The sequence below is a fragment of the Neomonachus schauinslandi genome, chromosome 13 (genome assembly GCF_002201575.2).
Source record: "Neomonachus schauinslandi chromosome 13, ASM220157v2, whole genome shotgun sequence".
NCBI lineage: Eukaryota > Metazoa > Chordata > Mammalia > Carnivora > Phocidae > Neomonachus > Neomonachus schauinslandi.
The window spans coordinates 58,019,770-58,032,853 of NC_058415.1; the positions used below are offsets into that span (position 1 = coordinate 58,019,770).

At 48.5% G+C, this 13,084-nt stretch overlaps 2 protein-coding genes across 2 annotated transcripts in view; both read right to left on the reverse strand.

The window, feature by feature from the left end:
- Window positions 1-500: 500 nt before the first annotated feature.
- Window positions 501-2,640, reverse strand: HINT2 (histidine triad nucleotide binding protein 2). The gene is made up of 5 exons (XM_021691116.1): window positions 2,453-2,640; window positions 1,171-1,311; window positions 970-1,074; window positions 799-871; window positions 501-679 (listed from the first exon to the last, which is right to left on the reverse strand). Exons 1-5 carry the CDS (start codon window positions 2,531-2,533, stop codon window positions 588-590), a joined length of 492 nt encoding a protein of 163 aa, XP_021546791.1. The 5' UTR covers window positions 2,534-2,640; the 3' UTR covers window positions 501-587.
- A 3,232-nt stretch (window positions 2,641-5,872) lies between these two features.
- The window catches only part of FAM221B (family with sequence similarity 221 member B), a 7,446-nt gene continuing 234 nt past the window's right edge, over window positions 5,873-13,084 (reverse strand). Inside the window, exons 1-7 of the mRNA XM_021691115.2 lie at window positions 13,016-13,084; window positions 12,589-12,886; window positions 12,301-12,441; window positions 6,924-7,034; window positions 6,567-6,764; window positions 6,261-6,380; window positions 5,873-5,910 (exon numbers count right to left, since the gene is read on the reverse strand). The exon at window positions 13,016-13,084 is cut by the window's right edge and continues 234 nt beyond it. Coding sequence (XP_021546790.2) covers window positions 5,873-5,910; window positions 6,261-6,380; window positions 6,567-6,764; window positions 6,924-7,034; window positions 12,301-12,441; window positions 12,589-12,886; window positions 13,016-13,084 — 975 coding nt within the window. The remainder of the gene's footprint in view (window positions 5,911-6,260; window positions 6,381-6,566; window positions 6,765-6,923; window positions 7,035-12,300; window positions 12,442-12,588; window positions 12,887-13,015) is intronic.

A 13,084-nucleotide genomic window follows, 5' to 3' on the forward strand; every position in this document is an offset into this window, starting at 1 on the left:
AGGGGCAACAGTAACTTCCCCTTAGTTCATTCTCAAAAGTGGAGGGAGTCTTTTTAAAATGTTTAAGGTTGAAAATACATCAAACAACTCAAAAGCAAAATGGTGAGACTTGGGGATCTGTCAAAGGGTAGAGGCCTTTTTTGGTGTGATTAGTTCTCCTTCAGTAAAAGGCCCTCACATTGACCATCCTCCTCTCAGACTCCCTTAGCACTTGGCTTGGCATCTGAGTGAGTGCGAGGATTGAGCAAGGCTCACTCCTGGGTTTCAGTCTCTTCCTACTCACACAAGCTTATTCCTACTGCTACTTTTCTAGAAGCTTGATCCAGGTGGACCATTAGTCATGAGGACTCACAGATCTATAGGCAAATGCTTCTTTAACTGCAGGATGGGCCTCCTTAATGTCTCTCACTGACCATAGTCAAGAGAGATGATTATCTTTAATCAGTTTTCTTTCCTATTTGTGGTATCTTTATATATTTAAGACAGTGATCCAAAATCGAGGGAGAGTAAGTTTATTAGCATCATAGGGTCCCTTTCCCCCCACCCTCCAAGCATCCAGGTCTGAGGTTCTTGGTCAGTTGGTAGGTTCAACCTGGAGGCCACTGGAGCTGTCGGCCCCCAAGTACATGAATGTGCAGATGATACACAGACTGTGCGCCCAGCTTCCCGTCATTGATCACTGAAACAGAACTTGGGGTTAGGAGGTCAGGATCATGGAAAGGGTCAAAGATTAAAGATCATATTGAGGGGCTCAAGATCATTTATACGTGAGGGGCTCAAGGTCCAAAAGTCACTCACCAAGTCGGTATCCATCTCCCAGGCCCTCAGCCTTTGCTGTCTTCTTGGCCACAAGGAGAAGGTGTCCTAGAAGCTACAGGGAAAGGGGTTGGAGACAGGTGGCTTCATTCACAGGGAGCAAAACCTCTAGCTCCACCCCCTGAAGCCAAACCTTGGCCCTGCTCTTCCCACCTGCTGGTCCTCTTCTTCAACCTGGCTAATCCGAGGAATGGGCTTCTTAGGAATGACCAGGAAATGCACAGGAGCTTGAGGGGCCACATCACGGAATACGAGACACTGGGAGTAGTGACAGGCCAGAGGCCACCATGTTACTTCAACAGGCTGATGGTATCTCAGCAGTTCCTAAGGGGATGAGTCCTAAGGGCACCCCACCTGCTGGTCCTCATATAGAATGTCAGCTGGGAGACTTCGATCCAGGATCCGGGAGAAGACAGTTGGGGCTGCTCCCCTAGGAGCTGTCTGCTGGGCCTTGGCCACTTCATTTCCGTCAGTCACACCTGCAGCTCCTCGGACCTGAAGGTGGGTCAGACATACCCAAGGGAGGGGGCTGACACTACTTCTCCCATATAGTGAGTCCCGGGGCTGGCAGAGGCTGGGCTCTGTTAGTCATTAACTTCATCCTTCTAAGAACCTATTTGTGGTTCTCATCCAAAAGAAAAGTTCCTCAATTTCAGAGCATCAGTAGCGGAGAGTAGGGTCAGATAGTGCTGAGCTTGGTTAGATAAAGGCTGTATTACAATGCAGGACTCAGCAGTGCAAATGATTCCTGTTCCTAATGTGTCTAGTAAATTTAGTTGGCTGTTCAGAGGAAAGGACACAGGATGAGAACTGGAAACTTAGGTCCCAGTTCTCCTTTTACCACTGAATTACCTTAGATAAATCCCTCCTCTTGGCTTCAAATATAAAATAAAGGGAGTGGTCTGTATCACCTTTGAGAAGACTGGAGCTCTTCCCATTTACTCATACCTTGTTACTAAGTTTCCACTAATTTCCATTACTTGTTGCCTGATCTTTAAGCTATGTTACCCGTTTTATTCAGGTTTGACACAGCACGTCTAGGTGTCACATCCGACCTCTTACTGTGAATTTTACCTCCAGTCCCTTAAATCAGTGAAGGGAAGAATTAAGTGAACTCAGCACCCCCAGCCCCAGGGGATTGTGGGTAGGGAAGCCCCAGTTTCCCAGGGGCTCAGAGAACCTGACCCCTCTGACAAGTGGGGAAGATGAGAGGTTAACACTTGTGCTCAGAAGGCCAGGGGCCTGACAGAGGCTGGAGACTGGCTCCGAGAAGACAAACCTCACTTCCTGCAGGGGGCGCTGAGGAGGCTGCCCGGAGCAGGCGTTCGGTCAGCTGGGCTTCAGGTAGGCTTAGAAGGCAGCAGCCAATGCGCTGACCCCGCGGCGACCTCGGCGCCCGAGGCGGTGCACGGCGTCGGCCACCGCCGAGAGGCTGCCGCCGCCCACCAGCCCGATCTCACCGCACAGCCCCGGAGCTTGCACCTCGGGAGGGGCGGCGTTCCCTGCCCGGCGTTCGGGCTCCGTCCCCGCGAGGCCGCAGGGCCGCGCGCGCCTGGGGGAGGAACGCCGATCCCCCGGTCCGGAAGGGCGGCCGAGCCCGCGGGACGCCCTCCGCGCGCCTACGGCCGCTTCTCACCTGTGCCCCACGCGGCCCCGCCACCGCCACCGCCCTGCGCGCCACGCGCACCCCGGCAGTCAGCACCGGGGCTGCCGCCATCTTGCCCCTCAGCCGCCGAACCTCTCGCCGGGCCAGTACGCCGGCCCCGCCGCCAGGCCGAGGTGGGGCTGCCACGGAGCCCGCTTGCTGCCCTTTAGCCCAGAGGGTGGCGCCGTTCACTGCTCTGGCTCCGCCGCCACCGTGGAGGTGGAATCTTTTCAGCCCATTGGCTTCTTCTGCCAGCTGGAGGGCGAGCGTTCCACTCCATTGGCTTAGGCTTCTGGTCAGAGTGACGGTTCCTTCGCCATTGGGCCCCCTAAGTAGTTTCGCCAAGAGAGTGTCTCACTCCATTGGAAGGATTAAGAGACCCAGAGGTGGGATTTTCCTCCAGTTGGCTCCGCTGCACCACGCTGGTGTGGCACCGAGCCCCGAAGGTCGTAGACCGTCTCCCGGCATTGGCCGGGGGGAGGGCGGGTTCTGAGGGCGCTCGGCGCTGGCTGGCTCCGGGAAGCGCCGCAACCCGGGGAGGCCAAGGCCACAGAGGGGGGGCCGGGCGGCGGCGCCAGGCGGGTGGGCTGAAGGTGAACTGGGACGGGGTCCTTTCTTTAACTGGTGGGACGGATACCCAACTTCTTCCCTACAAGGGCATTTCAGCCCCTTGAGCATTTCAGAGATTTTTAACTTACTCATCTAAGGGCAGTTCCTCCTTAGTTTATATTCTTGTGTACATACTCCAAGATTGAAGATTCTGCAGTTTGTTTTCAGGGCATTTTTTCCCTTTTTTCCCCTTTCTTTTTAAACGGGGGTGCGGCGGGAGTGTCCTGTCTTTGCCACACGACTAATAAGCAAAGTAATAGGTATCCAGTGTTTTTTCCTTATCAGAAATGGTGTGTGATGCAGTTAGCCTGGCGCCTGGCATTTTTAGGTAGGTTTGAAGGACCAGGGAAATGCATCATGGCTAGGTCAGAAGTATATTTCGTTTTGCTGGAATGTATATTTTTGACAGAGGAACGGGGGTCACAAAATGCTAATATTTTCACACAGCTAAGTTTTAGTACGACATTTAACACTTAGGACAGAAGCCACCACTGTATCTTTAGGGTTTTTTGGTTTTTTTTTTTTTTTTTTTAGCACAGGTCCTTGACATAGATAGGTGCTCAATGATTGTGGAATGAATAACATTTGGTGTTTCATTTGCTTTCATAATATGTAATACATATGTATTGCATATATATTCTTATTCTGCCCCTTACAATCAATTTTCCACATTATTACATAGCCTATGTAAATATATTTGTAATGTCTGCATTTTATTTATTTACTTATTTATTTATTTTTAAGATTTTATTTATTTGAGAGAGAGAGAGAGAATGAGCGGTGGGATGGGGTAGAGGGAGAGAGAGAGAGAAGCCGGCTCCCCACTGAGCAGAAAGCCCTGATGCCATGCAGGGCTCCATCCCAAGACCTGGAGGTCACAACCTGAGCCCAAGGTAGATGCCCAACTGACTAAGCCACCCAGGCACCCTCTGCATATTATTTATTTGAATGAGTTTATCACAGTGACCATTCCTTTATTGTTGACTATTGAATTAGTTTTAATGAATGGTCATTATGGCGCTCATTGCATATCACCCGTCAAGAACAACTCTTTACTTCCAGAGATAGTAACAATCTTTGCTATAGCCATGTTATTGTTAGAAAGTCCTTTTTCCCTCCAAAGGGCAGACATTTGACCCTGTGATTTCCCCCTAGGAGTTCTAGCAGTCCAGATTGCATCCCTTCCTTTGGAAGTATAGACAGCTTCCCCAAATGTGGGGAAATGTAGACTGGCCTTTTCTGTGCCCCAGAGGCTACATGCAGTTCTCGGTGGTGTCTCTGAGACCACATGGAGCTGCCCTGGAGAAGCGCAAGAGATAAGAGGAGCTGGCATCTAGGAAGGGGAAGGAAACCGGCCAGGCACGGTAGACGACAAAGCACTTTGAAACTGGTTATTTCTTTGGGTTCTCAGGGAGAGCAGGTAGCACAGAGATTATTCTTTTACAGAGCCAGAAACTGAGGCCCAGAGAGTGACTTGCCTAGGATCACAGAGCCCATTAGTGCCAGAATCTCCTACTCCTCATAAAAATAACTACGATTCCCTGATTTTGGCCACAGTCACTGATTTTGGCTGCTCGCCCACAGTTCTTTACTCCAAGCCTTTGTGATACCTGGCAGCTGCTCTCTGAGCTGCAGCTCTCTGGAGGCTCTGACCACTGTCTCCAGTACTGATCCCCACCGCTACATTGGCTGCTGGACCTCATTAGAGACTTCTGTTCCTTTGTTCTTTTTTTTCAATTTGTCAGTTGCTTCCTGGCTTTACTTTCTTTCCGTTTGTATGGTCAACTCTCTCCACATTCTCAAGCCTTCTTTGTGCTTTCTTTTCCTGATCATCCTCCCTGACACCCTCCCATCATCAACCATCAATCTAACTATTGTGTTTCTTTTCCTCTTTAGGTTCCTGCTTCCAGCTGTATCCGAATCCTCAACTACCCACTGATTAGGTTTTTCTGTGATTCCCCACATTAGCCTTCCCAAACCTTCTCCTCTCTCTTCCTATCTCCTACTCCCCACTCTTACCCCTTTCCTTCACAACCAGCAACTGACCTTGTCTCCTATTTCACAGGGGAACTTCCACAAGATCCTGCTTCCTGCAGCTCCGTGAAGGCCCATCATTTTCTTTCTCTCTTCCTCTTGGTCTTCGGGGGTGGTACTTCTCCTGTCCAGAGCAAATCCCTTCACCTCTGCCCTGATCTTATTCCTTCCCTCCATCTCTGGGATGTCTCACCAGGCATCTCTCTCTCTTCTGCATCCTTCAAGATCTTTTTCTCTACTGGTTCCTCCCCTTTTTTCCCTCCTAAAAAAATGCTTCCTTGACTCCACATCTCCCTCTGGATATTGTCTGACTTCTCTCCTGCTCTTTTCATCCAAGCTTCCTAAACAAACTCTTTCAAACTTACTGCTGTTTGGTTTCTGCCTCCACTGCACCACCGAAACCACATTATCTGAAGTACCCAAAGACCTAATTATAAAATCCAATGGACATTTTCCAGTCTTTATTACTGGCATCCCCACCTGCATCTAACATCAGTGTTCACTCTATCCTTCTGGAAACCCCCTCCCTCCTTGGCTTGCTTGAAGCCACTCTGTCCTTCTGATGCCAGAGCTAGCATCTTGAATGTGGGTTTGGTGGAGGCAGGTGGCTTGATCCAGCCTGTCTCCTGTGTGGTGCTCTCTCTTGGTCCCATTAGGTGCCAACTCTAAGGTCCTAGGGTGTCTATCCCTGGGCTGGGATCTATCTGCCCCATACAGAACCAGGCCAGATTCCAGAGGCTTCCTTTTTATTGCTGATTTGAGCCAGGTTCAAAGAGGCCTGCGCCAGGTGTTGACACTGTCTGTCCCTGGAGGAGGGAAAAGCAGAGGTGAAAGGGTCAGGTATGGGGGTCAGACACAGGGTCAGGCCAGAGGCTGTGTGGGCCAGGAGGCCCCAGGTCTGGGGTGGGAGCCAGGACGGCCAGAGGGCCCCTGCTCCCGTAGAGCCTCAGAGTCAGAGTTGCTGACAATGGCTTCTCGGAGGGTAGGCATCTCTGCAAAAGGCACATAGTCTGCTCCTGGGGGTGGAAACCAGGGCAAGTATGGGGTGCAGCAGGTGAGAGGGTGAGATAGTCCTGGATGGGATGGTTGAGGGTGGGAGCACCTTCCTGCCCAGCCTTCTGACTATGACCCCCCCTGTTCTAGGTTGCCCCCTCACCATGAGGCCTCCCTCCTCGTCGCCGGGTCTCCTCAGTCTCAAAGAAAGTCTCGTGTTCCTCCCAGCGCCGGTCACAGGCCGCACAGAGGAAATTAGACTCAAAGCAGTTGCAGCAACAGCCTAGGGCAAGGAGGAAGCCAAGACAAGTATAGGGAATTGGGGCTTCCTCATGGGCTGACTGTATTCTCATCTCTTCCGTACCAACCACAAACCCGAGTTTCTTCTACCAGTTCCCCTATCCTTATCCCCAAACTATTTGCATCCTACCCATGCCCACCCCTGTACTCCCCTCACCCTAGAAATTACCTTTCATCCTGCAGGGATGGGACCCAGTAGCTGCATGGTCTTCATGGCTGTGTTTGCAGCGACATTGGGCCCTCCAGGCCTTGGGGTCAAAGGTAGCTCGTCTTTTGAGCCAGAACTCACCCACCTCCTCTGGGCGTGATGGGATAAAGCAGAACATGAGGCAGCGACACTGGCCCACATTGCAGGGCACAGATATGTCTGTGGTAATGGGGAAAGATGGAGGATTAGAATGGCACCTAGTAGGGCCTGGCCTTCCCGTGCCAACCCCCTCCCTCATACCAACACGCACACTTTCTCTCATATGGCCAGAGTATAGTTATCCCTCCCTGCTGGCAGGGGCTGGTCAGTTCTCCCTACCTGAGATGATCTGGTGCTCTTTCAACAAGTGTCCACAAAAGCATTTGGACTCATCTCCAATCCGGAAACAGTCCCATAGGTAATGGGGGCAGCGCCAGCCAATGTAGAGACCTGAGTTTGGAGGGATTAACAAGGAAAAGTGAGAAGGAAAAGTAGCCTACGCCTCCTACCCAAGGCGTTCTCACCTCTCCCCCTAGGTGTATTCACCTCCACCCATGAGTTCTCATCCCCACCCCTTTAGACATTTTCTCGCCAGGTTTTCTCAGGGTTCCACAAGTGTTTCAGTTCCTTTTCCACCCCAGGATCCACTCCATCTCTGTTAGCCTGTCAGAAATGACTGAGGACAGTCTTCAAGATTATAAATGAAATTTTATTTGAAGATAAACACGAATCTCGCCAAGTTCTCTGTGACTGTGAGGATTCCCATCTCCTCCCCTTCCCACATTAGAAACCAACTTTGTTTTGTTTCCTTGAAGTGTCTAAGGTGAGGGAAGGGAAGATGATTGGCCAGGGGTAGAAGAGATGGTGAGGACTGGCACCTAAGAAGCATGGTTGTTGACGGGACCAGAGGCAGAGGAGGAGGTTGGGCAGCTCTGGGACCAGGAGGAGGGCTTTCCTCACTTTTCAAGGTTCGCACCTTCATATTTCCTTTCTTTGTTCCTGGTGTTACTGAACGAATGCTATCTGTGAATTTGAGAAGGGCTGCCTATGGTTCTCTAAGAATCAGGAGAAAGAGGTAGGCCGGAAGTCATGAGTGGTGAAGGTCAAGAAATCGAAGCTTGTGAGGCTAAGAAGTATCCCTGAGAGCAGGCACCAGCAAAACACCACAACCCTTAAGAGCCTGGTTTCAGCCATGGGATCTGAAACTGGCTTCATGGTCAGCCTTACTAAAAGGCAAGGGTGGAGCCATGTAAATGTGGGAGGAGAACCAGAGAGCACATCCCACTCAGATTTTCTCACCCTTCAGGAGACCTGAGAGTACTCCAACTTCTGGGCAAGAATCCTAGATGAGTCCTCATGGAGTGGGACCTTCGCCGTAGGACCCATTCCCATTTAAAGGCTACAGTGAAGTGTTACCTCCACCAAAAAGTTGTCCCTGACTTCCTCTGTCTGTTTAGGGGCCTCTTCTCTTTCTTTGACTCCTTGTGCTACTCCTATCACAGTACTATACATGAGAATGGACTTTCCACTTGTATTCCTCTTAAACTGTAAGTTCCTCCAAGGAAGGGTCTGTCTTTTCGCCTATATCTCTAGTCCTAGCTTAGGGCCTGGCCAAAATAGGTGCCCAGAGAGCACAGACTCCTTGACTGCCGAAATGAAGGAGCAAGTTCCTTCAGGAGGGAAGACAGACCCAGTATTCCAGGCATAGCCCTGAAGTTAGTGTCCTCTGGTCTTTGACTCTGGCCAGGGCCACAATTCACAATTTTGTGCCTAATTGTCAGTCTGGGTTTTCTTGCCTCACCCATGGTCTTTCAGGGTCTAAAGCCTGTCCAGATGTGGCTTTTGGCTTTGCTACTTCTGTCTTGATATTGACAGCCTATAGTACGACTGCCCCATCACACCAGCGAGTCTTGGTCAAAGGGGCAGAGTACAGGCAGAGTCATAATGGAGGTGAGTGGGGGCCAGAATTCCACTAGAGGAATTCTGAACTCTGTCCAGAGCAGCAGGACAGGCTGAGCAGATGAGGTGTGGAGGTGAACGAGGGTCAGTGCCCATAGATCAAGGTCCTGCCTGAGGGCCTGGGAGAGTCAAGTCCAAGCACTGATATGGGAGTCAGTGTCCAGCTCTCAGATGAAGACTAGAGTTTAAACAGACTAGCAACTATACCTCAGATTCCATTATAGGTGTCAGTGGTCTTAAAGTGGGACAACTGACATCAGGCCATGTAGTCCAGAGTGGGACCCTCTTCTCTCTGCTCTGATTCCAAACACTCTTAGGACCGGCAGGGTGAGGAGACATTATCTGGGATGCCATTTTGACTCTGTATAAGGTGATTCTACGTCGTTAAGCCTTAAGAATCTTTGCCTCAAGCATTTTCACTGCAAACGTTTTCACTGCATGATTAACTGGCCATAGGCAATTTTGCCACAAAAGAAAAAATTATGAAAAATAAAAGGGCATTCATTAAAAAGGACATAATGAAAAATGGAAAATGAATATCAAAATTAAAAATGGCTTTATTGCAAAATGCAATATATTTGAATTTAAAATGTATAGAATAGATTCATGGCAATACTGTACAAATAACATTTTATTTTGTGGATTGTACCTAAGCACTTGTCTTCAAAGTCTTTCATTCATAGTTTTACACGTTTTTGTTTTTTGTTTTGTTTTGCTTGTTGATTCATCTCCTTGTTTGGCATCACTCTTTTTCTTTTTTTGCTAAAATTTCTTCCTTCATTAAGAGAGGTATCAGTTTCCAAATACTAGGATACATATTTGTAACTGAACTTTGTATTGTGTTGTGAAAGCTTTCTACACTGCTGTTTTTTCTTGGCAGATTGTCACATGTCCATCGATAGACGTTCCAAAGTTGTATGGGAAGTTGTGTGGGTTCAAAACTCTGTGTCACTGTGTAGACAATTATGAAGGCTAAGATCTATGTAATATACAAATGGGAGTACTGTGTCAACAGAGAAATGAAACCAAACTGTCAACCAGTTGATGAAACCAACAAACTGTCAGACCAAACTATCAACTAGTTTATCTTTTTTTAAAATCTTTTAAAAAATATTTTATGGCAAATTGCCTTATGGTTAATTCATTTTGTGGCTCCCTATTTGTGGCAAAGGTGTCTACAGCACAGATGCTTACTCTGAAAATACCAGACAGGGTACAACACAGTCGATTCCATGGTCATATAATCACATTTGCATGATAACATCTGTTTTTGCTTAGAACATCTCCCTACAACATACAGTTGTCTTTACATGAAGGGTGTCTCCAGTCCAGACCTCTCTCCTGAGCTTCAGACCCATATAGCCAGCTGTCTCCAGACTCTTTCACCAGCGTGTTCCACCAGCACGTCTAATGTGGTACAGCCAATTATTCCTTTCAAACCTGGCCCTCATCCTTTGTCCTCTGTTCATCCAACACATACTTATCATGAATCTACTCTGTTTTAGGCATTCATTAATGGTATCATCATCAAATCAGTCTCTAAGCCAAAGACCTAGAGGTCATTCCAGGCATGTCCTTCTCTCTTATCCCATACATCCAAAGATCCAAAAGTCAGTTTTACCTTCTTAACATTTCTTGAACGTCCTGTTTCTCTCCACCTCCACCCATCTACTTCTTACCTGGATTATTATTACCAGTGACCAATGTAGTCTTCCTGTGTCCAGTCTTATCTTTCTCCAGTGTACGATACTGCCAGAGCAGTCTTTCAAAAACACAAATTTGTTCATGTTATTGTCCCACTTAAAATCTTTTAGTGACTCTCAGCTACCCTTAGATATAATCCCAACTCTTGAGCTTTGCACAGAAATGCCTGTACGGTTCTGCCCTTCCAGAGCTGAGCCCTGTCCAACATTTCTTGCACTTTCCTACTGATGCCTTGCCCTGTCAGATCTCACCTGGATATATCCCACTTTTTACCTGGCCACCTCTTTTTACTCACCTTTTTTTTTTTTTAAGATTTTGTTTATTTATTGAGAGAGAGAGAGAACGAGTGGGGCAGGGGGGTAGAGGGAGAGGCAGACTCCCTGCAGAGCAGGGAGCCCGATGTGGGGCTCGATCCCAGGACTCTGGGATCATGACCTGAGCTGAAGGCAGACACTTAACTGACTGAGCCACCCAGGTGCCCCTCTTTTTACTCATCTTATAGATTTCAGCTGAGAAGTCATCCCTTCCAAGGCTTATTCCCCGAGCCCCCAAGATTGGGTGCCCTTTTTTCCTGCTCGTGCAGCACTGTGGGCTGACCTCAATCATAGCAATTAGAATGAATTATAATTATCCTTTTACTTATTGGTGTCTCTCATTAGAGTACAAATTACTTGAGAGATTTTGTTTTTGACATCCCACCAGCCACTGCCTCCACATCTGGCTCAATGACTGGCACACAGTTGGTGCTCAGTAAATGCTGAATAAATAAAAGAAAAGCTTACACTTGATCCTTCTCTACACAGCACACATTCTGATTCTCTAGGGACCCAAGATCCCCAATATTAGGGAACCCTAAATACCTTTTTCAGGATTGAATGACACTCAAATTACTACATAAAACTGCCCGTTTAAACAGGAAAATGAAGAAGTTCCATGTGAAGAAGTATAGCAGCCTTGAAGAGTGGGGAGCAGGCAGGAGGTTCTGAGAAGGAGATCAGGGACTGAATGACCCTGTATTTGCAGGAAGAATAAGAGTGACAGAAGATGTTAAAATAAGCAAACAAAGCCATTTAAATGCCTGAATTGAGACTGAGAAACAAATGAGATCATTATGACTTTCTTGGCCAGGGGTGGAGGGGAAGGGTCCCAGCATGAGAATGAGGAAAGTAAATTGCATGGAGAAGGGAGGACATAGGATTGCCTGGTTGTCTTTATATCTTAGGCCCATCTAGTTTCAACATAACTCTCTTCCTATCATAAGGGGAAAAGGAAGTATAAAAGACAAAAGTAAATGCACTGATGTCTACTGAATTCAGTTTAGAAGCCCCCAGAATCTGCAGAGCAGGTCAGGGTGGCCTGCTTTCTGAAGGTATTCGCTATAGATGTGAAGTTCAGCAACACAGGTACACATGCTCGCCCCGGACGGCACGGGTTTACATAGTACATCTGCACACCTTTTATATGCAGGCCCAGATAAGCATAGCGTGCCACTAATAGGGCTGGCAAGAGTACTAATTCTGGGCTGAGACTTGGAATCAGTAGGGCTTGAAGATATGACGCTTCTCTTTGGCGAAGAGACTCATAGCTTTTAGGTACCCACGTGATAATGGTCTGGCATGCAGGGTGACAGCCTTTTAGTGGCGTTCCACCAAGGGGACCAAGGCCTTTTGCCATGTCAGAGCCACAAGTCTCCTGGACTGTCTAGGGTCCTGGGCCATCTCTGCCTTAAGGTCGGTTTGGTGCAGGCTCTCAGAGCCCTAGATGTGGGGCTGGCCTATGACCCTTCTTTTTTTTTTTTTTTTTTTTCCTTTTAACAACTTTAGTTTAGCTGCCTGTCCCTACCTGGGCTTTATATGAATATCCCCACTTTTTTCTGTACTCATGCTGTCCACTTTGGCCCACCTGGTTTCTCCCCTCCTAGATTACAGGCAGTTAGCATTGCCATTTCCACAAGGGGCAGTGATCCATTGATCAGGTCAGGATCCCTGATCCAGTCAGATTGGAGGATGGCCACCGGCCTGTCACAGGCTTCTGAAGGGCTTTCTGGGCTCACCTGTCTGGATGGTACTTAGGGCTGCATTCTTCTCCCATTGGAAAAGATAATTCACCTGAGCACCAAACTTCTCTCTGGGCATTGTCTTAGCCACTTCCACCAGCTCTGCTCGCTTGGCAGGGACCACTGGGTGGACTGTGTAATCTGGGAAGGGAAGGCCCTAAAACTAAGAGAAGAGGCCAGGTTAAAGAGTAACCCAATCCCCTCCTCCTGGGGCAGGTGTAAGACAGTGATGGGAACGGGGAAAAGCAGAGGCACAATTACGGCTAACTCCTTTCTCCTTCGTCTTGCCCAGCTGTTGTCCAGGCTGCACCATGGCTGTGGTGCTGTCCGTGGCATCCACCTGCTCTTTGTCTTCTCCTTCCTCTTCCTTTTCCTTTGCAGATGTGTCCAGGTGGACCGGGGCTGAAGGGCTTGAAAGGGAGTGCTTTTGAAGGATCTCAGACTCAGAGATCTGGATGGACCTCCTTGACCATGAGACCTCACTGGGAGAATACTTAGAGAGGTCTTCCTTCAGAGTATCAGGGGAGGATACAGGGACATAGTCTTGTGATGAGGTAGGAGAAGAAAGGTGTTTCTCTGGGACCTTAAAGATGTGAGTTTCCAACAGGGTCTCAGGGATAAGGGTTTCTAAAGGGATCTCAGAGTATCCTATAGGTATCTCAGAGATGGAGGGCTCCAAAAGGGATTCAGAGGTGTAGGTCTCTAAAGGAGCCAGGGAAGTGGATGGAAGCATATGAGATTCAGAGGTGTGGGCCTCTAAAGGGGTCTCAGAGATGGAAGG